General features: G+C 37.1%; 1 protein-coding gene across 2 annotated transcripts in view; it reads left to right on the top strand.

Moving 5' to 3' along the window:
- Positions 1 to 27,603, top strand: part of FGGY (FGGY carbohydrate kinase domain containing) — a 164,489-nt gene that overhangs the window by 133,705 nt on the left and 3,181 nt on the right. For both annotated transcript variants that reach the window (XM_081324604.1, XM_081324605.1), the window contains one exon: positions 26,353 to 26,414. In XM_081324604.1, the coding sequence (XP_081180730.1) occupies positions 26,353 to 26,414 (62 nt within the window). The remainder of the gene's footprint in view (positions 1 to 26,352; positions 26,415 to 27,603) is intronic.

Consider the following 27,603-nt stretch of genomic DNA (forward strand, 5'->3'; position numbering starts at 1 on the left):
TGGTAAATGATATCTGTTCTCTTTTATAATGTGACCAGGCGTTTAGCCATGGGGAACAGGAAGATTAATTTCTTTGAAGAGGCAACACATCTTGAAGCCCTTGGACAGAATAATATTTCTACTTTTAGTGTAATGTATATAAGAAAGTCACCATTAGTTATTTCCCCCTGTATTTTCAATGAAGTGGATAATTTTACTATTAATTTTGCAGCAGCTCCACCTGTGGAATGATATTTGAAGTGCACTTTAAAATATAATATGTTGATTTTTTCCAGTTAATCTTTAAGTTATGGCCATGTTTTAAACAAGTAATTTCTGTATAGGGAGATTTGCAAAGGAGGAATAACTGCGGGCAACTCCATATGTCACCTTTATGCCAACCCAGAAATAGCCCCCAAACTGTTCATTCATATAAATGGCAGTCGCTTCTGAGGTTGAATTGAAGCAGCCTCCAGAGCTAATTGCAGTAATGGCAAAATGATAGTGAATTTGGTTGCTGTCACCCAAATGCTAAGGTAATGTAGTTGCATCCCCAGGTGTGACACACATAAATAAGTAATGGCAGTCTCATATGCTTTGCGCACACACCCTTGCCTCCCCCCTCCTGGCCAGGGATACTCAGATTGAATTGACTAAATTTCTAGTTCAATAAAGCCTTATTTGAAATCAAACAAAAATGAATTTATTGGTTTGCTTTCTATTTATTTTGCCAAGGCTTGTGGATGAGTCAGTTTCAACTCAGCATAACTGTGCACCTCTTTTGAAAATGTGGGTAGAGGATTGGATGACCTTAATGATTTAAACTTTTTTCCCTTGTTATGGGATTTTAATCTTGTTGAGGCAGGAGCTATATGATAATTTACTTTGTGCTGTTCTGCTACCTGGTGCTGATAGGTTCATGGTGATCTGAGTAATTGTGTTAAGCTAAGTCAGCTAGTATCAGGATGCTCATAGTTGGCTTCAAAACAGCTTGGGATAATTAGGGAATGGAATTGGTCCCATATAGAAATGCTCTTAATTTAAACTCTATTTAAACTATGTAAATAGCAGGATTTCATTTACAGGACAGAAGATTAATAATATTCCCATATTCCATTCATGTTGTATCTGAATTTAAAATATAATATGCACAAGCTCACTTATAAGATTCTATGAGACGGTAGCAGTTTTTAGAATAGAATAGAGCTGGAAGGCACCTTGGAGGTCTTCTAGTCCAGCCCCTTACTCAAGCAGGAGAACCTATATCATTTCAGACAAGTGACTGTCTAGTCTCTTCTTAAAAACCTCCAGTGATGGAGCACCCATGATTTCTGAAGGCAAGGTGTTCCACTGGTTAATGGTCCTCACTGTTAAGAAGTTTCTCCTTAATTCTAGGTTGCTTCTCTCTTTGGTCAGTTTTCAATCATTGTTTCTTGTCCTGTTCTCTGATGCTTTAGATAATAGTTTGATGCTCTCTTCTTTGTGGTAGCCCCTCAAATACTGGAATACTGCTATTATGTTGCCCCTGTTTCTTCTTTTCTTTAGACTAGCCCAGGGGTCGGCAACCTCGGCTCTTTTATGACTCGTGGACTTCAACTCCCAGAATTCCTGAGCCAGCATAGCTGGCTCAGGAATTCTGGGAGTTGAAGTCCACGAGTCATAAAAGAGCCGAGGTTGCCGACCCCTGGACTAGCCAAACCCAAATCCTGCAGTCATTCTTCATATGTTTTAGTCTCCAGGCCTTTGATCATTTTAGTTGCTCTTCTCCAAACTTTTTCCAAACTCTCAATATCTTTTTTGTAGTATGGTGAGCAAAGTTGGTTGCAGTATTCCAGGTGTGGTTTTACTAAGGATTTATAAAGCGGCACTAATACTTCACATGATTTTAATACTATGCCTCTGTTTATACAACCAAGGATTGTATTAGCTTTTTTGCCTGCTGCCGCAGACTGCTGGCTCATATTTCGGTCCACTAGGACTCCAAGGTCCCTCTCACAGTTACTGTTTTTGAGCCAGGTTTCGCCTAATCTGTACTTATACCTTTGATTTTTCCTGCCTAAATGTAAAACTTTGCTTTTCTCCATATTAAAATTCATTTTGTTGGATAAGACCCATTGTTCAAGTTTGTCAAGATCTTTTTGGATCCTGAGCTTGTCTTCTGGGGTGTTGGCTATTCCTGCCAGTTTAGTGTCATCTACAAATTTGATGAGTTCCCCTTCTATTCCCTCATCTAAGTCATTAATGAAGATATTAAAGAGTACTGGGCCTAAGATGGAGCCTTGTGGTACCCCATTACTTACTTCTCTCCGTGTGGATGTAGTACCATTGAGGACTACTCGCTGAGTACGGTTTGTCAGCCAGCTACAGATCCATCTGGTGGTGATGTTGTCTATCCCACCTTTTTCTAGCTTACTAAGCAGCAAGTCTTAAGTATACTATGTCCACAGCGTTTTGCTGGTCTACTAATTTAGTCACTTTACCAAAGAATGAAATAAGATTGATTTGGCACGATCTGTTTTTAACAAACCCATGCTGGCTACTAATTATAATTTGTTTGCTTCTAGTTGTTCGCAGATCTATTTTTTTCCAGGATCTTCCCAATATTGATGTTAGACTGATTGGTCTGTAGTTTTCTGGATCTGTTTTTTCCCTTTCTGGAAAATGGGAACCATATCAGCCCTTTTCCAATCCTCAGGTACTTTCCCGGTGCTCCAGGATTTTTGAAAGATGTGGTGCAATGGTTCTGAGATAGCATCTGCCAGCTTCTTCAGAACTCTGGGATGGAATCTGTTGGGTCCCAGTGATTTATATTTGTCAAGGTCAGATAGGTTTTCTCTTAACCATTTTCTTGCTTATTTTAATTTTTGTTTCTAGTTTGTCTTTTGCACTAGGTTTTTTTTTTGGTATGTTGGGTTATAATTTCTTTTTGTGTGAAGACTGATTGCAAAGAATGAGTTAAGCAACTCTGCTTTCTCCCTACGGCCTGTTACTTCCTTGTCATCTTCTCTAGTGGACCTACAGTTTCCTTGACTTTTCTTGTTATTAATATGTTGAAAGAAACTTGTTTATAGTCTTTGATTTCTGTTGCAAGTCTTTGTTCGTTCTGAGCCTTTGCTTTCCTGACTTCGTCTTTGCATGTTCTGGCTGTCTGCTGATAATCAGCCTTAGTTATGTATGTGTCCTTCTTTCCATTTTTTGTACTTGATAAATGTTGTACAGTTGATAAATGTTAAATGGTCATTGATGTAAAACTGGTATGACCAGAGCCTCTGGTGGGTAGATGGAGCTCATAGTATGGTTACTGTACATACTGCTTTGGCAATGCAACATAAGCATTGATTAGAACAATGCTAGAACAGTAACATTGGATCTTGCCCATAATTATGCTTTACTGACGTCAGAAAATTAGTAAATCTACCAATTTTAGATGTCACTACTTCCACTGACCATCTCTCTTTTTCTTGGGCACATCGTGAGGAGTCGACTGAAATATGTTGGATATTACGAACTTAATGATCTTTATTTAGTATTAATTGGATATCAAGCAGATCATTGAATTTATGAGAACATTGTCTTAAATTGCAAAGATTAACTGGTAATCTTCACTGTTAACATTGCCCTTTGTCACAAATACAGTAGATGATTTTGCTTCCCTCTGCATAAGCCTGTTGCTAAACAACACGTTTAAGAGTGACTTTAAAGCATTAGGATAATTTTAAGAGTAAGAATGCAAAACTTAAGTTTGTTTCTGTCAGTACCTTTTCTATAATGCCCATATTTTATTTATTTATTTATTTTATTAGACTTATATACTGCCCTTCTCCCGTAGGACTCAGGGCGGTTCACAAGGTTTTTAAAAACAATACAGCAAATTACAAAAACTAAAAACAATTAAAATGATTACATTAACCTTGAAATAAAAACCCCAATTAAAATACAATTAAAACCCCAGTTAATACTCTCAGTCCAGGCCAGAAAGCTCAAAGAGCCAGGTCTTCAGGTCCCGACGGAATGAGCGAAGGTCAGGGGCAGTCCATAGTTTTTCTCTTGCCCCAATGGATCCTTTCCTACCTTTACTCCTGTTTTCTCATTAAGAAATGCTTACTTTATAAAAATCATATTTCAAAATTATTCTGTCATCTCAAGATCTAGCTATAGCAGCCCCAGCTGTAAATTGGACATCCAGATTAACAGTAGCCCAAAGCAGACTATGCAGCTAATCTGACATTGGAAATATCAAGCTGCTTGTATTAAACCATGTAGCTTTCTGTTCATGGCACTAAGAGGGAATGGAAACAAAGAGGTAAACACTACAATAAGTCTAAGAACGGAAGTTATTTTATTCCACCCAAAAATTGAATGGGCAGAAAAGTTCTTTCTCTGCTGCATGAAAGGGATTGCCTCCTAGACTACATTGCCAAATATAATTTCTTCTTTATTATTCATAGCAATTCTTTGATGGTTTTCTATATGGTCCACATTCGCAATTTATGCACACGCTCTGGTGTATTGTCTTTTCCTCCCTCCCTTTGTGAACTTTGCATAGCATCTCTGCCCTTTCTAAAAACATAACACGAATAAAAAGACTTATATCCACTTCAATTAGTTTAATATGCTATAACATTTCCTATTCCATAAAAAAAACAAACTCATTTCAAAAACTATCAACGTTGTTTAAAATCAGCTTAGGAAAAATTTAATATGAGTTTCATTATAAAAAATGTTTACATGAATGAAAACATGTAAATTTTTATTTTTAATATGTGTTGATTTATTATAGATGAATATTTAGACATCTGTAGATTATTCCTTCTTTGTCTGAAATATTACAATAAATTATTTTATTTATGTGTATCCCACTTTTACTATTTTTACAAATAGCTCAAGTCATTGAACGTACCCAACCCACCTTCCTCCTCCTATTTTCCCCACAACAACAACAACCCTGTGAGGTAAGTTGGGCTGAGAGAGAGAGTGACTGGCCCAAAGCCACCCAGTCAGCTTTCATGGCTAAGCCCTGCTTTCTAGCCTGGTGTTTTAATCACTGGATCTAACTGGATTTATCAATTATCATTATATAATTATAGAAATTATAAGTTCTAATTATTCATATATTTACTCATGCCATTTAGAAGCACTTCATCCCTGAAATACAGAATCATTATTTTTTTCCTTCATTTTTCTTGATGTTTTCTTCAAGCCACTAGTATGTGCTATGTAGTCAAGTGGAAAAAGACATGAAAAAGAATACGGATTAGAATTAAAATTTAATGGCTTGAAATACGCATCTCCAATTCAGAAATTCTAACAGACTGACATGTTGGTTTAGCATAACATGGGGATTTTCATTCTGTTCCTAGTCTTCTCTTTTCTTTGCAAAATGTGAAGATGCTACATAGGCATCTCAGACAGTGACAACCTGATAGAGACAGAAAAATGTATCTCAGTAGGAATGACATTCCTTAATTTCATTTCCTGTGAAAGAGTATAAGCGTAGTAGTTTCTACTACTGGCTTCATATGCAAATCAGCAAAAACTACATGGAATTGAAATACATAGTTGAATAATGTCTTGAATAGAATAGAATAGAATAGAATAGAATAGAATAGAATAGAATAGAATAGAATAGAATAGAATAGAATAGAATAGAATAGAACAGAACCCTGGAGGTCTTCTAGTCCAACCCCCTGCTCAAACATTAGAATATATACCATCTCAGACAAGTAACTGTCTAGCCTCGTCTTAAAAATCTCCAGTGTTGGAGTGCCCATGATTTCTGGAGGCAAGCTGTTCCACTGGTTAATTGTCCTCACTGTCAGGAAGTTTCTCCTTAATTCTAGGTTGCTTCTCTCTTTGATCAGTTTCCAACCATTGTTTCTTGTCCTGCCCTCTGGTGCTTTGGTGAATAATGTGATCCCCTCTTTTTTGTGGCAACCCCTCAAATACTAGAATACTGCTATTATGTATCTCCTATTTCTTCTTTCTTTAGAACAAGCAAGATAATACAAAAAAAACCCTATGTTTTTTAACATAGTTAAAGTTGCAAAGAAAACCAAGAGGAGTTTGCCTTTTACTAACACAAGAAATGCTTTTTATGTTTTCTATAAGTTTTACAAATTTCTCCAGATGCTAATGTACCTTTCACTCCAATAAGCATCTAGGTCTCACTGGAAGTTTAACATAAAGATTGTGCTAACATGCACCCTTTCAAGTGGAAAAATAAACTTGGTTTCAGTGATTAAAGCAGCCTAGAATTCCTCACAATACGTTCTACAATGTGAGAGCAATAAAAGCATGAGAGGCCCCACTGATTTTTAATGTCTTGCTCTAGCTTTAGGAACCAGACTATCGTGTGTAGTAAAGACAAATGACACCTGCCACTGCTAGTTGAGAAGAAAATACAGAGAGTCTGAAATAGAAGAAGTGAACATACACAGCTGTTTTCTGCTGACTTTTAAACATTTTGAGAATGAGTACTCAGTTCTGGAGCAACCTGGTACTAAATATAAGCTATTACTAATGTATTCCCAAATAGTAGTTTTAGTAGCATGTACTGTAGGATAAGGAACGCGGTGGCTCAGTGGGTGAGGATGCTGAGCTTGTCGATCAGAAGGTCGGCAGTTTGGCGGGTCGAATCCCGAGTGCCGCGTAGCAGAGTGAGCGCCTGTTACTCGTCCCAGCTTCTGCCAACCTAGCAGTTCGAAAGCATGTAAAAATGCAAGTAAAAAAATAGGGACCACTACAGTGGGAAGGTAACAGTGTTCCATGCGCCTTTGGCATCTAGTCATGCCGGCCACATGACCACGGAGACATCCTTGGACAAGCGCTGGCTCTTCGGCTTTGAAACGGAGATGAGCACCGGCCCCTAGAGTTGGAAACGACTAGCACACATGTACTGGGGAACCTTTGCCTTACTGTAGGATAACGTTATTCAGGTATTTCTTCCATGATATAGGATGCCATCTACCTCAGGGGTCCTCAACCCTGAGTTGTGGCCCACTACCAGGCTGTACCTGTTTGGACCCAGGCTGCACAAGTGGTAGTTGAGGGATCCTCCCCCCCCCCAGTCCACTAAGCTGGAAAGGTTGGGGTCCTCTGATCTACCTAATGTTCTCCCATGTTATACCCATAAAAAGAATTAGCCCAGCTGAATCATCCTTATTTTCATGAAATATGTCAGAGATATCTGTAAAACCAGAACTTTATACTCAGCTCTAAGAAGTATTTCAAATATACATAGTTTTCAGAACTATTTTACATACTAAATACAAATGTAAAGTGAAAATAGTGTAAAGCGTGTGCGTGCGTGCAGACGTGTGCATCTGTATACGTACTGTTAATGACATGCCAGCTGATATTTCTTCTTTATGATTAGTGCCTGCTCACTGTAAGTTGGTTGATTGATTAGACTGTTTTGTTGGGCACAAAATTAGGAAGCCTAACAGTATGCTCATGGGTTTTTATGGTAATAAAATGAGGGGGGGGGGCAGGGCTCTGAAATGGTTCTCATGATAAAATCCCAGCTGGATACTCAAAAGAGCTATACTGTGGTTCGTGCTTAAAGATTTGACAGAGCAGAGTATATTCCTGTAAATCGAAAGCATTTTTATGAGAGAGTAAATTAACATATGGAAGAAATTGTGAAAACCCCATCCAGCTTCTAATATGTAAACAGTGCTTTAGCTGTAGATCATAAAGTAAATAACTGATTTTTTTTTAAAGCACCCGGTCACCAGATGGTGAAGAAATGTTTGAATTTGAAGCTGATGAAAGCAAAATGTATGCCATGAATGTTGCAAAAAAATAGGTGGGATAAATTTTCATTCTGCACTTTTGGTCAAGTGGCTTCTCATAACATTTAGAGTTCAGTAGCTTTCAGAATCAAGCATCTATCCAGTATTTGAATGCAACTATCATCTCTTTGCTGCCTTCTTTCCTCTGTTGCTAACTCTCATTTACCTCTGAACAATGAAAACAGTGTATTATCTTTGAACAGAATCTTGGAATTATCCCGGATTTCCTATACAAAATCTTAAGGATGTTTTGGCACATATTTCAAGATTTTCCTTTCTCATTGTCTGTCTCTTTTCTGTTAACATGGATATTATGCCTTGCTCCAAATTGTTCTAAGTGTATTGTTGATTAACTTAATGGGCTATTGATCACCTACTTTATTTGGCCTCAAGGCAGGCTGTAACATATAGGTGAGAGGGTTTTTTTTATTTTTAACATTAGTGGAGAAGGAACATTTTCTTTTCTTTTACAAATGCTGAAAAACCACAGATCTGAGTTACTTAGAAATAATATATTTTTAAATAATTAACAAACTTTTCAACATTTATTGAGCACCTAGGAACAGGGTAATATTGGTAGCTCAGTGAGAAATTATTTTTCTCCCAACTGCACATTATTAAACATACAAGGCTAGTATTCTGCTAAGATCCAACTGTTTTTATCATCTTCTTCAAAAAGAGAGAAAGAGAAAGAGTGTAAAATAAACCAAGTCATCGTAGGAACACTGTTGCATCTGTGGAGGGAAGTTATTCTTTTCTGTGATAACAGAAGAAAGTGTGATTATTGCTTTTGAAGATATACATCAATTATTCAAGAAGAGGCTTGCTTAGGAGGCTGTAATGGATATTTTGGTGCATTGTGGAAAGCAATGTAGTATTTTAATACTCAGGCTACTAAATCAGCGAATACAAAGTTTGATAAGGAAGTCATACTTAGGCGGATAGAACTGGATAGCTACAGCTTACAAAAGAGCATTTTGCATGTCACAAAATTCCTACATGAACAATTCTGTATATTGTATATTACAGTAGATTTCTGTGGTTTGGTATTCCCAGCCGCTGCGTTTTCCCCACATACAAAGAGTCCTCTTTTAGCTATTACAGTTGGGACCGGCAACTTGGATGTCAAATAAAATGGTCACTAAGTGAAACTGCAACTGTGCTCACTTCAGCTTTCATTTCCTTTATAGAGCTGCAAAGGTCATAAATGTGAGGGTTGGTCATAAAATTACTTTTTCACCACCATTGTAACTTTGATGGTTGCTAGGTGAGGAATATCTATGATAAAGGTATTCTTGGTTACTGGTTCATCCACCGAATATTGTGGTGTTCTAAGAAGAATTGCTAATTTTTAAAGATAGAAAGTTATACTCTGGAGATGCTTATTAATCCAACATTATAATGCTTGCTGCTACATTTGGATGGGGATAGGCTACACTTATTACACTTCACTTCGCATCCCACCAGGCTCAAGGTTGACTCAGCCTTCCATCCTTCAGAGGTAGGTAAAATGAGGACCCAGATTGTTGGGGGCAATAAGCTGACTTTGTAAAAATGCCACTTGGGGGGGGGGCTGAAAGCCCTAATAAGCAGGTATATACATAGAATGAAGGCTATTGCTAACCACATTGTGCTTTAGATTGTAAGCCGCCCTGAGTCTTCGGAGAAGGGCGGGATATAAATGGGATTTAAAAAAAAACACCTTACATATGATACGTCTCCTAATTTGACTTTTATGTGTGGAATTTCCTTCATAAACAGCTTGAAAAGTGAATTTCACTGAAAATAAGATACGAATATTAATATTGGTCGGGCATTTTGATCATATACAGTGAATTCATTTTTTTAAAAAAAACCAAAAATTTACTATCAAGTTTGAGATCATTTTCACTGACTGTCTCACAGCTATGAAGCCATAAAAAGGAAGCATGTGGGTGACATATGTGTAGTTGTATATAATTTCTGAAAAAGAACATTATCGTAAATAGGCTAAAGCAGTACAACACTCAAGAGTATAGTTCACAATATAAAAAGAAAAAACAGCTTATGGAGTGCAGGAGGTTTTAAACACAAAACCTCCAGAGATACAAAGTTGGCACTCCAAAAGAGTCTCATAGTATTTGATATGAACCACACCAGCTGGTATGACGTGAAAGTGTTCCTTAAAGATTGTATGTGTTATTATTGAAAGTTCCATCTAGGAACAGTATGTGCAGTGATGAGCATATATTGTTTGTTGATTCCTTAATGGAAGTCTTCCCTGATTGTGTTAGGGAGCCATAAGCAACAGAAAACGGGAAAAAAAGGCTGAAAACACCTACCCAATATTGAATTATCTAAAATGCTAAAATACTTATAAAATGAAATGCTAAAATACTTATCTAAAATGCTAAAGGAGCTTGAACCTGGTTAGTATTGGTGCAAAGAAAACTTCCCACGAATTCACAACGAATTGAACTCAACTCAAAGGAGATTTCATGATAGTCCTAAATACTTCACTTAGGATGAGCCAGCCAGCTCTGATAGTAGGATCAAACTATTTGCAATATTAAGTGTAGCACTTGTAACTGAATAAAACGATCAGCAGAGGGTTTAGTTATAATCAAGCTAGAAAATTTATGGATCTTCCTTCTCTCCCTTCCTTTCACAGTTGGTTATTACAGGAGGGGTTTCTTTTTTTTGGGGGGGGGGAATAATAATGTAACTAGAAATGTAACATGGTATTTTTGTGTTTTGTAGATCAGGGGTCCTCAACCTTGGCAACTTTAAGACTTGTGGACTTGAAAGCTGGCTGAGGAATTCTGGGAATTGAAGTCCACAAGTCTTAAAGTTGCCAAAGTTGGAGACCCCTGTTGTAGATGATAGGGTGAGTCTCATATTAGCAGGACTGATCAGTCAGCAACCTCTCTGAACGTTTGTCAGCATTGAACAGATCTATGGAAATCTAGTAGCTATGAAATAATGCAATGGAAATTTTATGCAACAGTGCAGGACTATGGATAGAACCACTACTATGGTTGTCTTCTATTCTTGCTTCTTCACAGGTTAAAGACACCTCAGTTGCCCACATTTTTATATGATCCCTTGCCATTTGCTGTTGATCCCTTCCCAGTTCTGAGTCACAGTCCGGTTCAAGGACACCTGTCCATTTCACTGTGCAAAGCCGAGTTTCGCTGAGTCAGAGACCAGCACACATGAAACATTGTGCCTGGTGCCAGCAAAACTTGGGAGCTGAAAACAGAATTTAGATCTTGGGCTCTTTTCATGGCCCACGTAAGCTGAGCCTCCCACTGTCGGGTAGTCAGACCGGCATCTGACCCATTTTAATTTGTGCGAGAGTGTTAGCTGCCCACTAAATACAGTTACTTAATTATTTGTTCGTTGTGGGATATTGTGGGGGAGGCCCTGGTAAAACAAGTGAAACAAGCAGTTATCTAATATTAGCAACAGACACAAGACAGGCTTTACAACTGAGGACCGATGGAATGACAATCAGTATGGCTCATTCTACTTCTAAGTTTAGCCTCTTTTATAAATGAGTAACATCATGGCTGGAATGCCAGAAAACTCCTCCTCCAGTTACACTGACCCTTTTCTCCATTTGATTTCACCCAGCTGCCATCTATCTATGGATCTGTTTACATAACGGATGGTCCCTAGATTGGTGGTTGACACATTTGGTGCCTACCATAAGCTGCTTTGTTCTGTAGCCGATCCTTAGTAAACAGATTCTTACTCCCCGTATGGCCATTTCCTCACTGGCCCATGGTAATAATAAGCCTATTTTTTTCATCTTTTCTCCTCCTTTCATTGCTTATGGAAAATAAGTCCAGGGAGAGGGGAAAAGGCTTTTTAGTGATACCTTTACAGGTGCTTTTATATTGGACAAAATGCAATGTTCCTGTCAAACATGAAATTAAATGAGTTGCGTGGTATATTTTCTTTAACAATGCTAGGATTTGCTGTGCTAGATGAAGGATGAAAGGAGAGAAGTAGGTGGTAAATAGAAATTGCTTATCATTTGTCGTATTTTTGTAGCCTTGTGGTTTTATTTATTGTTTATTTTTAATGTATCATATTTACTTGAAAGGAAGGGAAATTTGAACTCAAGGTTTATTTATTTAAGTTTATTGGCTGCCCAACTTTAGTGGGCTCTGGGCAACAATTATTCTTGCCCATCCCCTTTGCCAGAATATATATATTTAGGCAGCATAGAAATATATCTGCAAGCTTTACAGAAAGGAATAGAAATTTAAAAAGAAATAAAAAAGAAAGAGATTCATGTAAAACTAATCCCCCCCCCAAAAAAAAACATAAAAAGGAGAAACTCTTGTTGATATATGTCACACATTAATAAATGTCAAACAGATTTATAAATCTTTTCTTGGGGAGAAAATAGTAATTAATGGTTGTCTGACATTAATATCATAAATTTATATCCTACATAAAAGTATATTGAGTTATTTTTTCTATTAGTAAATAAAATTGTCTTCTCACACATCTCTGTAATCTAATCCTTAATATCAGAAATATTATTACTTTTCAGTTTTTCAAAATAATTCTCTCAGTTCAGTATAGCCATAACTCCTCCAAAATAGCCAAATAAGATAAGATAATCTTTATTGTCATTTTACTGTGGGCACAACGGCACACATAAAATTCAGTTGCCCTCTCTCAAAGTGAAACACATAAAGTGTGTTTAATTATGCCTTGAAACCATAGTTTCAAGGCATAATTAAAGGAAATTTAAAAAATCCAGTTAATTTTATATCTTTAATACTTAGCAAAATGTTGAATCATCTATGTAAAATTTTGCAGTGAAAGCAGTTATCTAAAATTATAAGATATCCCCAACATATAAAAATTATTTATAATCAAAACCTTCTACGGTAATATCACTAGGTTGCCTAATAAAAATGGCTAAGGGTACCAAAATTAAATTGAACAAAGATCAATATTTTCATGTTTCTTCACCGTTATATTGGTGGATCTTATTCATATGTAAGTAAACATAAACAACTGCAGTGCTGGGGATAGATTTATTTAGCGCAGTTTACTTCAGGAAGAAGCTGAGGGCATGCTTTTGAGGCATTAAGCTATTTTTTCCCTTTTATTAGCAACAAGGCATTGAGTTGTCAATGATCAATGAATTTCAGGGACTTTATTAGATGATTGAGCTATCAATTATTATCACACTTCATCACACTTCATAGTACAAAATGTAGCCCAAACCCCAAATACTTCTTTGCATGCAGTGTCTTCAGTATTTTTAAGCTACTCTGTTGGGATGTTCCTTATGCAGCTTCAGAGAGAGTAATTTAAGGTCATTGAACAGAGCTCTGAATAGAAAAGAGGCTTCAATGTTTATATTCATTAATGAAGTACACTTCTGCATGGTATCCTTCTTTTCCCCCTAAAATAGAAAATCCTGTTTTAGAGAAATTGTACCATTCTACCACTTTTTATGTCATAAATAGACATCAGTTTTATCCGCTGTTCATTCTTTAAAAAAAACCATATTTTTTCTCCTTTTAATTTAAAAATCATGCTTGATAGGCCTAGTTTTCTTCTCTGTGTGTGTGGGGGGGGGGCGCGCACACACACATACACACACACACACACACAAACATATATGTATATATATATGACTGTTGCAGATTTAATCATCATTGCTGACTAGTCTGTTTACTGGTTTGCATCTTTCTCAGCTTTGACATTATAACAAAGACTTGAAAACTATGAATGCATCCTTTTATTTATTATACAGAGCCTCTATTTTTGTCTGAAAAATCCATTCACTTGCATGTTGCCTTGCCTTTAGAAATCATGATCAAATTATGATCAAATGTGAATGTTTATGTTTTAATTTTAGCACAACTTTTACTGGAAAGGGGAATAGAGATAATTTTAAAAGCCATCTTAGAATATGTGGGTGAGTGAGTGAATGAGTGAGGGAAAGAAAGCATTTATTGTACTTGTATAATTTATGGAATATTGCTACAAACAAGATAAAAGCCACAATGTGAATGTCTTAGTCATGTGACAAACTATATACAAGGCTAGTTTCTATAGCCTTTGGGAGCTGATGCTTATTGTGCTGCTTGAAAACATGTTGGTTTCTTTTGTTAAGTTTTGGGTCTGAAAATGTTTATAAGAAATAATTTTGAAGAACCTTTTCCTTCCATTTTACTTTGTAATCAGGTGTGTGTGTGTGCGCACGTGCAATTAGAAAAGAAATACTTATTATATATAAATATTGGTTCTCTGATTTTCCCATCAATCCACTCACCCCTAATCTCCATTGCACACACATGTTGATTCATGCATTGCCTTCTTTCACTCCTTCCATCAGTCTGTTTAACTGTTATTACGCTATCCTCAAAAACCAATATGATATTCTAGTTTAAAAAGTTTTATCTGTGTATGGGTTGGCTCATGGGTATTTGTAAGACTGCCTTCTCCAAGTGGAATTGTCCTATTCAGTATGTTATTTTACATATTATATATGAGTACGGTAGTCCTGTTTTCAGAAAGTCAGGGAAAGAGCTTGAAAACCACATTTTTCAATTGATGGTCTCTGGTTTATTAAATAGTTTCCTCCTAAACTCTGGTTAACTTTCATTCTCATGACCTTCTGGAAGTTGATAAAAACCAAATTTTCCCAGAGACCATTTGGCACTGTTGGCGATCATTAGTATTAATGCTTTTGAATTATTTGTTAATGTTTTATTATTGTTAACCTCCAAAATTCCATGGCGATTATTTAAGTTTGCAGAGATGACATGCATACTTCCTTTATAATTTACATGTATTTAGTAATTTCATGTCTGCATTTCCATTAGTTTACACACACACACACACACACACACACAGAGAGAGAGAGAGAGAGAGAGAGAGAGAGAGAGAGAGAGAGAACAAAAAATATAATAATACACAGATTTATTTAAACGGAGGGGGAAAACCCACAAGCATAAAACCTTGTAGGAGAATTACATGAAATGAGATAAAAAGCTCAGGAACAACAAACATATTTTATTCTGGAACCAAAATAACAATATAGAAGAAGACAGCTACGTAATGCTTATTTTTGAATAAGAGCAAGCAAGTAGGGACTCGAAAATGAGCATTTTAAAATCCAGTGAGGTGCAAAGTGCTGAAAACAGAACTATCTGTGTCAATCAGTTTGTAAGAGAACCTTCTAAGGAGCAAAGTCTAAGGACTATTACTTGGAAAAGCATCTAAAATCCCAGTCCATTTGAGGATATGCTTAACAAAATCTCTCATCCTAATCGGTGTTATAACCCCAGACATGTGGGATCTGAAATTGTGCAATAATTCACCATCATTAACCATATCAATATGAATAAAATGTCACGTCAGGTCCCGGGAAATCTTGTGCACTCCTTTCCCAGAAAAAAAACAAGGGCAGCATAAAAGTTAAGCAATCATGCTACTTAGTTCTCTCCCTTTTCCTCTCCATGATAATTATGGGTTACGAAAGAGTGATGGGAAAGACCTTTTCACTTATTGACAATCTGCTGCCAGCCACAGCTTCCTAGCATGCTGTCACATTTGCACCCAGCATGCTATTTTTTTTTTAAGGTTGTCATAATTTTCACATAGCAAAGTTGTGCTCCAGTGCACTGGGGTGTCACTACCTTCTGTAGTTTTATACATGTTGTAGTATGTCATTAGAATTAGTTGAGAGTGTCTGAAAAAATCTCATCCTTTCCAAGAACCAGACAGGTTAAGATTGCTCATTGTAGCTACATTTATACAACATATAAAAGGTATGTCATGGGCTTTTGCAAATCTTTGGAAATTTGATTTAAGACCAGAACTCTCTGCGATGCTTCCTCCTTTTATTCAGTAAACAAAGCGAGAGAAGTCTTTAGCTTCAATTCTAAGTAGTATTCATTTCTTCTCACTTTTCTACCTTCTTGGAACAAATAACAGCAGGAATAATGGAATCAGCTGTAGTTTGAGTTAGAAGCAACTGCCCAGACATCTTAAAGTAAGTTCTTCCTCTATTGTTGTCCCAAAGGTACTTTTTCCAAAAGGCAACTGGACTTTCTTGTTTTTTTTTGTTTGAAAACATTTTGTTTCTCATCCAGAAGCCTATTCAGTTCTGAAGAACTGGGACAAACATTTGGGACAACCATGACCTGGGTGACTGAGAATTTCCATAGACATTTCTCCACTGTTGTAGTAAGGCTTCCTGTACTGTATCTAATGAAGCTTATGTTATCTGTGGAGTCTACAGTGTTGGTTAAATACAAGCATTGTTACAATTAGGTTCTATGCCGACTTTCTAGTCAGAGATAAAAAATAGAGTGGTTATGCTCCCTGGCATACTTTCTCTCCAGGTGGCTTCTTTATCTCTGCAAAGGGTAGTCTTTGTCTCATGTGATTCCTCCCTGTTCACAATCACATCAAAAGCTTCAGGCCAAGGTCTCCTGAAAACACAAACCTTCAACAGTCAGTGGTGCCTAGATCCATCTTGGTGTGCCTGCAAATATGTATATGTATATCTCCATCTGTCCTTTCTTTATCTTCCCAGGGTTTTTAGGTGTCTTACCATAACAAAGTCCTAAGGATGACACCGGTTTGTTTTCTCTATTTTCTCTTCTCTAAAAGAGAGCAATTTAATTGCACTCCTAGATATTGGCAGAAAGTCCTATTAAATATAATAAGGCTTCTTTCCGAGGTGTTATCCACTGTGTAATGGTTTTCTTCTTTTGAAAAAAATAAGGAAAGGACAGCTTTAGAAGTTAAGTTAGTAACTATTTTGAAATAAATTTTCTGCTAGCATTTATTTATCGGAAAATACTAGATGATCTCCAAAACAATAACAAGAATCTAAGCTAAGTAGAATATTTTTCAGTTTGCATGATGCTTCTAATCTAAACAGGGGAAAAATGGATTGCAGAAGGGAATTGCTAGCTGTTTCTGTTTTTTCCTATTACATTCCTTACTTTCCAGATCACTTAAGGCCTTTCCACTTTACAGTGCAACAAATGCATAGTTGTTTCTTTGGGGCATGGTATGAGACGTTATGAGATTCTGCAAAGAATTTGGGTTTTGAGGCTATATCTTTTTCAGTACACAAAGCAGAATATAATGTCTAAGAAAAAGATCCCCCCCACCATTAAGGCATTGTGCTTAAACTGCAGTTTTTGCAGATGTCTGGGGAACTAATGAAAAATGCTTGTGACATCATTGATGTTAATAACAACATTCAACCTCCAAAGAGAATGCTCACGTGAAAGCTGCCATTAAGAATGACACAGTTAACCTGGCAGCCAATTTTCCCAGTGCTTCTTTGAAACTACTATAGTAGTTAAATTCCAGTGGAGTGTTTCCCAGGGTGGGCCAAAAAGTTTGTGAAGCCAGCACAAAACCCCCATTTTGGAGCAAGAATAATGAAAGGTTGTAGGGAATGTTGGAAATCAATCATCCTATCCCCTGTCTGGTGTAGGAATCCATTCCATTATATATAATAAGGTTGTGCAGTGATGTTGATTGGAATAGGAAACCTGATTCAGAGCATGTGTGGATGTATGTGCCATACCTTTTGGCAACCCCTTAAAGTAGATGTTTTCCCTTAAGCTTCATTTGACCTAGGAAAAATGTATTTGATTTTAGGCTGTGCCAACAGGTATAATATGCATATTTCTGTGTGCTCCAAAGTTCTTTTCCCTTTTAACTCAGATTCATGACATGCCTCACAATCATAATCACAATAATAATTATCAGACATTTGAATCTAGTCTTCTGTATTCTTTTTCATGATAGCCAAAATGTTACACTTGAACAGGCCCATAATATAATTGTTGTCATAAATTCTACATTCTGCCAAAGACATTAGAAATTTGAGATAAATAGGTGGGCTTCAGGCTTGAATCACATGACTTCTTTTTTTTTTTATTGAAAAGTTTTAACATACATTTTATCTTTAACAATCCCCCCTCCCCCTCCCATACCCATCCCTCCCTACCCCTCCCCCCTTCCCCCCCCCCCCGACTTCCCAGAGCTAAGTACAGGGTATAAAAACAAGAAAAAAAACCAGTCATAAACATCCAAATGCTAACAACCACAAACTCTAAAATCTATCACTCTCTAGCTCATATAGGATAACTACAAACACTATTACTATTAAATATAAAAAGAAAAAAAAGGAAGACTTATTCAAATGCTACATGAAACTTTTTAGTCCCTATTTGTTCTGGATATACTCAATCCATTTTCTCCACTCCATAATGTAACGTTCTTGCGAGTGATCTTTCAAATAAGCCGATATCTTTGCCATCTCTGCCAGGTCTGAAACCTTTAAAGTCCATTCTTCTATAGTCGGCAGTTCCTCCTTCTTCCAATACTGACCTATTAAGAGTCTTGCTGCCGTAATTAAATTCAACATCAACTTAGTGTCCACAACAGTAGCTTCTGTAATTATACCCAACAGAAAGAATTGCGGACAAAACTTTATCTTTTGCTTGAAGATCTTCTGCATATTCCACCAAATTTTTATCCAAAAGGCCTTAACCTTTTTGCAAGTCCACCATATGTGAAAATATGTTGCATCTTCGTCACCACACCTCCAGCATTTGGGCTGATAATTCGGATACATACTTGCAAGCTTTTTAGGATCTAAATGCCATCTATAAAACATTTTATAAAAGTTCTCTCTTAAATTTTGAGCTTGTGTAAATTTTACATTCCTCACCCAGATCTTTTCCCACGTGTCCATTGTAATAACTTCTTGGATATTTTGGGCCCATTTTATCATGCAGTCTTTAACAAGTTCTGTTTCTGAATCAATTTCTATCAATGCAAGATATATCTGTTTAATATGTGCAGGACCCTGATTTCTAATTTGCTTTATCAGATTTTCATCAGTCATTGTAAAACCAATTTTCAGATCTTCTTTCCACCTGGCCCGTAGCTGAATATATTGAAACCAAGTTTGAATAATCTTCTCATCTCGCAAGAGATCGTATGGTTTCAGACACCAGACATTTCTTTCCAAACTTAAAATCTCCTTATACGTAGTCACATCATGTTTAAAACCAACATTTATATTTTCTATTGCGTGTTTTGGAATTGCCCACAATGGTATCTTACAATCTAACTTATGTCTATACTTCTTCCAGACTCTCAACAATGCCTGTCTTAAAATATGCACTTTGAACACATTATCTACCTTCTTATCATACAACAAATATGCATGCCAGCCAAATAACAAGTCGTGGCCCTCAAGATTTAATAATCTCTCTTGCGTCAAATTAATCCAATCACTTATTCCTGCTAACGCAGCAGCTTCATAATATAATTTAAGATTGGGCATTTTAAGGCCACCTCTCTCACGAGTATCCTGCATAATCTTAAGTTTGACTCGTGGCCTTTTCCCTGCCCAAACAAATTTATTGATACCTCGCTGCCATTCCTCCAGATTAGAATCTTTCTTAAGAACCGGTATCATTTGAAATAAAAATAAAAATTTAGGCAGGACATTCATTTTCACTGCTGCAATTCTTCCCAGCAAAGACAATTGCAGTTTTTCCCATCTCTCCAATTCTTTTTGAATTTTTCCCCATAACTTTTCATAGTTATTTTTATATAACTTTGTATTAGAGGGTGACAAAAACACCCCCAAATATTTGACCCTTTTAACAATCTCAAATCCAGTTAATCCTTCTAAAAGGGCCTTTTGCAATACTGTCATATTTTTGGCCAGAATTTTAGTTTTTTGTACATTAACTTTAAATCCAGAAACCTTCCCATATTGTATTATTATCTCCATCAGGTCCACAACAGAGTTCTCCGGCTGGGTCACCGTAACAACCAGATCATCTGCGAACGCTCTCAATCTATAATCCTGATCTCTAATTTGTATACCCTTAATTCTTTCCGAATTCCGTACTTTTACCAATAATATCTCCAGTGTTAACACAAATAACAAAGGCGATAACGGACACCCTTGCCTTGTGCCCTTCTCAATATTACAAGCTTCAGTCAAGCTATTATTAACTATTATTCGGGCAGTTTGTTTTTGATATAATGCCCTAATTGGTTGCAAAAATTTATCCCCAAAATTCATTTTATCTAGAACTTTCATCAAAAATTGCCAATTCAATTGATTAAAGGCTTTTTCAGCATCTAAAAAAATTAGCGCCGCAGGGATCTGGTTGTTCCTTTCCAAAAACTCTAACACATCAACTATATGCCTCACATTATTTTTCATTTGCCTACCACTAATAAACCCAGTTTGATCCCCATGAATCACCTGTTGCAGAACCCTCATCAGTCTATTAGCCAATACCTTAGCAAATATCTTATAATCTGTATTTAAAAGTGATATCGGTCTATAGTTTTTAACTTGAGTAGCATCTTGATCTTCCTTCGGTATCAAAGAGATAAAAGCAGTTCTCCAAGACGGAGGCACCTTTCCCCCTCTCTGAATTATCTGAAACAGCTCCTTTAACGGCTTTATCAACTCCATTTGTAGATTTTTGTAGTAAATCGCAGTCAAACCATCCGTACCTGGTGCTTTATCCAATTTCAATTCCTTAATTGCTGTAAGAATTTCTTCTTCTGTTATCAATTGGTTAATCTGCTCTTTTTGTGCCTGCGTAAGAACCGGGATGCTAGCATTCTCCAAATATACGTCAATATCTTTTTCATTAATCTTCTCCTTGGCATATAATTTAGAATAAAAGTCCAGAAAGGCCTCCTTGATAAGATCCTGTTGAAACACAACCTTTCCCTTATGTTCAATTTTATCTATATTAGAAGCCCTTTGCTTTTTCCTTAGTCTATAAGCTAACCATCTACCTGGCTTGTTAGCATTGCAAAAAGTGTTATGCCTAGCAAACCGCAAATTGGTTGCCACTTGGTCAGCCATTAATTTATCAAATTGTCCTCTTAATAGCTTAATAACCTCCTTAGTCTTCACATCCAATGGGTTCAAAATCAAGGCCTTTTCTTTTTCCCTAATTTCATTCTCCAATTCTTTCCTTCTGGCTTCCAAAGTACGTCTGTGTTTATTATTCATATATATCAACACCCCTCTCATATAGGCCTTGCTAGCATCCCAAACCATGTCCATAGAAGTATCCTTATTCATATTAATTTCAAAAAAATCCTTCATCCGCTGTTTACATTCTTCCACGTTTCTCTGATTTCTAAACAAGTTCTCATTTACGCACCACGAGCGCCTATCTCTATTGTCCTTATTGATCTCTAACCAAACTGGACTATGGTCAGAAATAGCTCTTGCACAGATCTTTACCTTCTTAATCCTAGAAAAAAAGTCATTGGTCAACAAAATAAAAACAATCCTAGAAAAAGATTGATGTCTATCAGAAAAAAAAGTATAATCCTTTTCATGCAGGTGAGTGTCGCACCAAATATCTCGCAGTTCCAAATCATCCTTCATTTCAAAAAAAGATTTAGGCAATCTGGCATGACTCGGAGAGCGCTTAAAAAGACCAGCCTTGTCCATCTGTACATCCAAAACACCATTCCAGTCCCCCATAAAAATAAATGATTTGTAATCCAATTGGGTAAGCTTTGTATGAAGTAAGCTAAAAAAATCAGCTTGCTGTTGATTAGGAGCATACAGTCCAACTAAAAGCGTTTTTTTTGCCTTCTAGCAGCAAATCTATCATAAGATATCTACCACGTTTATCCGCTTCAATTAGTTCCGCTGATAAAGTAGTTTTAACATAAACAACCACTCCATTTTTCTTATTCATCGCAGAGGCAACAAATTGCGTGCCCAATCTTGAATTGGATAAATACTTTTGGTCCATAACCCTGATATGTGTTTCTTGCAAACATATAACATCAATCTTGAATTGTTTTAAATATTGAAAAACTTTCTTTCTCTTCTGTGGTGAATTTAGTCCATTAACATTCCAGGTTAGAAATTTAGTCGCCATACGTGGCATCCCGAAGCTGTTGGAGCAGATCTTTAATAGCCCCTCTGTCTTCTTTGGGCCGTGCTCCTCCCACTGCTTCGCTGTAAGTATGCTTTGAGAATTCCATAAACTTCTGTTGGTCTTGCTCTTTTATTTGTTTTGCTCGTTTTAAAGCGGCACGTGTCACCCTCTGCTCTCCAGCACCGGCCAACGATGTTGTACTTTGATCCCCTCCAGCACCATTCTCCTCTTTCTGTCCACCTTCAGCCTCTTGAGATTTTCCTTCTCCAAATCCCTTTACAGCTTCCAAAAGTGATAGTGGGGTCGCTTTTAAAACATCATTATAGAAATCACACGCCTGTGTCACAGTAACCAGACGGTATCTTTTGCCTTCATGCATCACCACCAATCCGACAGGAATCTCCCATCTAAACTTTATTTCACGTTGCTTAAGTTCTTGCACAAGAAATGCAAAATCCTTCCTTCTCCTTAGAATCTTTGGAGGAATTTCTTTTAAAACCAAAACTTCTTGGTCAGCAATCACAACTTTAGTATCATAAGCGGCTTGAATAACTTCATCTCTGGTTTCTCTCTTTATAAAATAGACCACCACATCTCTAGGTAGCTTTCTCTGTCTAGCAATCCATGAGTTTACACGAAAAACTTTATCCATGCATCCCTTTATTTCAGATGCTGGCTGATCCAATACTGCTTCCAACGCCTCAGAAATCAACTGCTTTAGGTCTTCTTTAGGATTCTCTTTTAAGCCTCTGATTCTAATAGCATGCTGCATCTGATGATACTGGACAAGACTCAATTCTCCGTCCATTCTATCCCTTAAATCTTCATTCTCCAGTACCTTTACTTCTAATATAGCATTCTTTTGACTCAGATCTTCCACTTTTTCATCCAAACTTTGCACACATTCAGCCACGCTTTGCACTGTAGACAATATGTCTACCCTCATCGCACTAAACTTCTCTTCCATCCTCTCCTCCATTACTTTAAACTTCTCTTCTATCCTCTCCTCCAATTTCTCCTCCACCTTTGCCAGCTTGTCACCCAGCATTTCTGATATTACCTGGGATTGTTTTTCCAAGGCATCTACTAACTCTTTCGATGTCAATGCAGCAGGAGGAAGGAAAGCTTGCAACGATGTCTGTTGCACCGGGGAAGTTCCCGCACTCCGAAGAGTTTTTGAGGGAGGTTTAGCCGCCATCTTTTCACTTTTACTTGTTGCGCACTTTCACTTTAGGTTTATAAAGTCCATTAAGCTAGAGAATAAGAATAAAAGTCCTCTTCACCTTGACCTCCTGTACCGCTCTGCCTGCTCCTTTTTATTCCAAGGTCTTTCCTTCTGGCAGGGGTGGTCGCAAACGCCTGGCTCTGCTCCAAAAATCCCGGAGCAGAGACGCTGAACAGCTGGGAGCAACCCAGGCTACGGGGGAGTTCAATCCTTCAGCCGCCCAAGCTTTAAGCTCAGGCGGCCCCGGAGAACTCAACCCCTACCTGGGGCCTCACCCCCTCCTCTTCTCCCGAGGAGGGGGCTTCAAATCCACCCGAACAGCTGATTGGCGCTGTTTCGGGTGAAAACAACTCAGCTGAGCAGCGGGCAGCCCGAAACGGCTGTCTCCAGCGCCGCGCCGCACCGGAAGTCCAATCACATGACTTCTTTTAAAGTATTTCTTTTGAGGCAATCGGCTTTGATAACTACAGATTTCTTTTTTCTTTACAAAACCTTCACCTTTTACATTTCTCTCCTTCATGGAGCACGATGGCTTAGCATTTAAGACCCTGAGCTTGTCACTTGGAACAGAGTGAGCTCCCATTACTTGCCCAGCTCCTGCCCACCGAGCAGTACAAAAGCGTGCAAATGCAAGTAGATAACTAGGTACCACTTCAGTGGGAAGGTAACAGCATTCCATGTGCCTCAGTGTGTAGTCAATCTGGCCACATGACCATGGAAATGCCTTCATACAAATGCCCCCTGGAGTCAGAGGTGGGAAATCTTTACCTTTATACACACACACACACACTCATACACATACACAGAGCGTGGCATTTTAATATGTTGTAATAATTCCTATTAAAGAATCTATTTGCTACACTGATTGTATTTTACTGTGATGTAAAATCCAAATAGAATGAAAGGTGCTATAATTATTAAGGTGATAGAAAGCCATCGGGAAGATCCAGGTTTAAGCTTACTGGTAGCCTTGGGCCAACATGTCACTCCTGACCCAACTGACTCTGCAAGCTATTTGTGAGGATAACAGTTGAAGAGGGAGTAACAATATTAAGAGCTGCCTGGATAACTCCTATTCTGCCCCATGTTGTTGGTGGGGAGGACTCTTGGTTTATGGTAGCACCAGGTAGGATTCTTTGTGTCTGGTGAAGTGAGTTGCAGCTTAATAAAACATATTCCTTTCAATAAAATGTGTAGGTTGGGAAAGGTGCCACTAGCTTTCTGATTTTTCCTCCCTCTCAAACGTCTTACCCTAAAATGAGCCTTTGTGACTGAGAGTAGCTAATGAAATCTTGTTACACTGTGGCCTATTCCACTCCTCTTCATTTCTAACTATATTTAAATGCAGTGCATCAGTTAAGGTGGACTGGCAAAAAGGGAGATTCTGATTTTAATCTAGCCTCAGCTATAGGAGCTCACTAGCCCAAAGTACACAGTAATTATGGTGGGAATATATTTGGAGGAGGGAGTGCTATGGACACTGACTGACACTCCTGTAGGAAGCATGGGTTATAAACCAAACAACTTGAGAAAGCAGGTATATATAATCTACTTAAGTAAACCTACTTAGTATATTAAATAAGTAAAATATAACTGCTATAAGAATGAATAATGGCCACAACATATCAGAGTGTTAAGCCTTAAGCAAATTAAGATGTGTGGTTTAATGTACTTAACTCTGGGCTGGATTAGTCATTTGCTTCCTTAAGCAAAATGTTTGCGAATGTTTCTGCAACTCCAATGGTAATTGTTTTCACAAGAAATTAGTACTTTGATGGAAAAAAGGTATATTGACTGTCAATGTAAAACCTATCCAGAGCATAAGTAGCAAAGGTGTCCACTGAAGATCTGCAAACCTAAACTAGATTTTATGGGAGTACACAATCCAATAGGCATGGAGTAGCTGGTCCTGTAGTTGGTTTTGGACTTCATTTTCTATACTTGTTGATGACAGTCAGTGTTGGTTGGAGCAGATGGAGATATAGGCCACTTGTTCCCAATGCTTTCTGCATATTAATTTGTTAAAACAACAGGATATATTTGAAAACTACTATTACTTCATTCACTTGGCAGAGAAAGGGTTCATGGCACTTTAACAGAAGATAGTAGCAGTCCAGCTCTTGAAAAAATAAAAGCAAAGGACCAGGCTTCGTGTATGCATGCCACAAATTAGTCCATAAGTCTTAGGTTGAACTGAAATTAGCAAAAGGAATTAATCAAAACTAACCCTAATCTGTTTTCAGTGAAATTTGGGAATAACATATTTTAATTTGGTTGACCTTTATAAGCAAATCAATGTTCAAATTTTAACTGTTTAATATTTATACTTTTAAATTTTAAATAACCAAAGTTTTCTTTATCTCAACTCATAACAATATCTAATATTCAAAGTACATATCTTTTCTATTTGAGTATATTCTATTTTAATTCTCATTAGTAAGTCAGAACCCCAATTTTCTTCAATCTTATTCTAGCTTTCTTTCTTTGCCATTTTGTCTTCCATGTCCATGCTTTTGAGTCATCAAACAAATCTCCCTGTATTGTTATATATATTGTTTGACGTAGAAAAAACCATCCGGTCGCCATTTTTTTGAGAGGATTAACAAATCGTCTATTTTTCCATCTCAACATAGTTGTCCTGAACTGTTTATCTTCTCTTCAGTCTATTCTTCTTCTTGATCCTGAGATTCCTTCTGATTTATGTAGAAACTATTTTCCTTTTTCCATATTATCATATTCCATATTATCAGTCCCTTTTCTGGGTTTTCCATTGTGTTTGTTGATCATGGTATTTAATTGTTCCACTTTTTCTGTTATATTCTGTGTAGTTGAATTTTTAGTTGTAATCAAAGCTTGAGTTCGTGTATCTGGGCTGACCTTGTTCTTTTCTACAACCTCATATTTTATCAGTTTGATAAATTGCCTTCAGCATAGAGAGAATCTATTCCTGATCTTCATCCATATTTTCTTAGTAGTGTATTAGGCTAAAAGCTTTGTAATCAGAGGATGCAAAAATTTTTTTGTCATTAATAAAATTTTCTTTAAGATTTTTTTGGTGAAGACATTTCAAAAATATTAATTTTGCAAATTATCAGTGTCACCTGGATAGATACATTTATTTATTTTTAAAAATTTCCACAAGATATTTTATTCAAATTCTAAATTAGTCACTATGTGTTTTTTTTTAAAAAGTGTAAAAAATCAGATTACTTCATGGGTCCAGGATATTTGGCGTACTTGAGTAATCTGTTTGCCATTGTAGAGTGGGAAAACTATATTTCAAATGCTCTTGTCTAGGCTCGTCAGTGGTCTGTTTAATTTCTGAAACATCTATGGCTTTTTTTTAAAAAACAAAACAAAACCAAGAATGTTAAACTGAAACAGGCAACTTTGTATTCTGTTGATCTTTGAACAGGATGCTATGGAGAAAATGGAGAAAATTGGGCGGATTGTGTTGCCAAACCACAAGGATAAAAGGTAATAGGATTTTTCAGTGAGTTTTGTTTGCTAGAGAGTTATAAAGTTGCATAAAGCTATTTATGCTGGGAAATGAATTTTTATCCCTTTGTTCTTAAATATCCATTTTTAAAAAAAAATATAACTTAGGAACATGTGGCCAAAAAAATTGCAACCTGATGTATAAGATGCTTTAAAAAAGATATATGTTGTTCTGAATAATATATCAGGTGATCAGCACATGCTAGGAAACCCATGTGTACTTCTCCTTTCTAACGTGTTGAGGCAGTAATAGAACTTTTTATGGAAAAAAGAAAGCTGGTTTTCTTTCTCTATAGTTGCACCTTGATTATTTCACCAGCTTTTAACAATATCTGTGTTGCATCAAGTAGAAGAAATTAGAAAGACAGACCAATAGTTAAGCAAGTAACTCCCCTATCAGTTATCTCTCTGCTGCAAGTCTCTCCCTATTTTTGATTTCCACTAGAAAATATTGCTGGGGTTTCCATATTCATGTGGGGCCATATGAATTATGGTATGTTGGGGATGGTTGTCACCGTGTAATGTTTTTTAAAAGTCCTTATTGTGAACACATCGCCCAACCCCTTCCAATTTTCCTTCTTTTGTCTCTTCTGCTCCTAGCCCTGACATGGAATAGGGGAGGTAAGGGCCCACAAGAGTTGATGGATGAACATACGATGACTCAGTTTTGTCATTTGTCTCTTCTTCACTTTCATTTAGTACTGGCTGGCCAAGCCCTGCTTTTCAAATCACTGAATCTATCAATTTACGTACAGGTAGTCCTCCACTTAGGATCATAATTGGTCCTGGAATCTCACTCATTCACTGAAGTGGTCATTAAGTGAGATAATGCGTGATTGCTTTGTTCCACACTGCAATCCTGGCTCTCCCAGTTTTGCATAGGTCATTAAGCAGAGCACAGGGAGAGGGCCCAGGTCTTCTGGGCACGGTGAGGTGGTGATAAGGTACAAGCCACACTCAGGAGGCCAAGGCCTTGCTCCACCAGAGAGAAGAATTGCAAGAACGATGGCATTCACTAGCATTTTTCCTTCCAGAGAGATGAGAAAATAGAAAATTTCTACTTTTTAAAGTTTTTGGGGATCTGGGCATCTACTCCACTTCTGCAATGTTAACAGACTGTGTTTCATTTACAAAACTGCTTGGAGCTTCTGTCATCCTAACCTGTGAA

This window comes from Vipera berus (assembly GCF_964194415.1).
Source record: "Vipera berus genome assembly, chromosome: 3".
Classification (NCBI taxonomy): Eukaryota; Metazoa; Chordata; class Lepidosauria; order Squamata; family Viperidae; genus Vipera; species Vipera berus.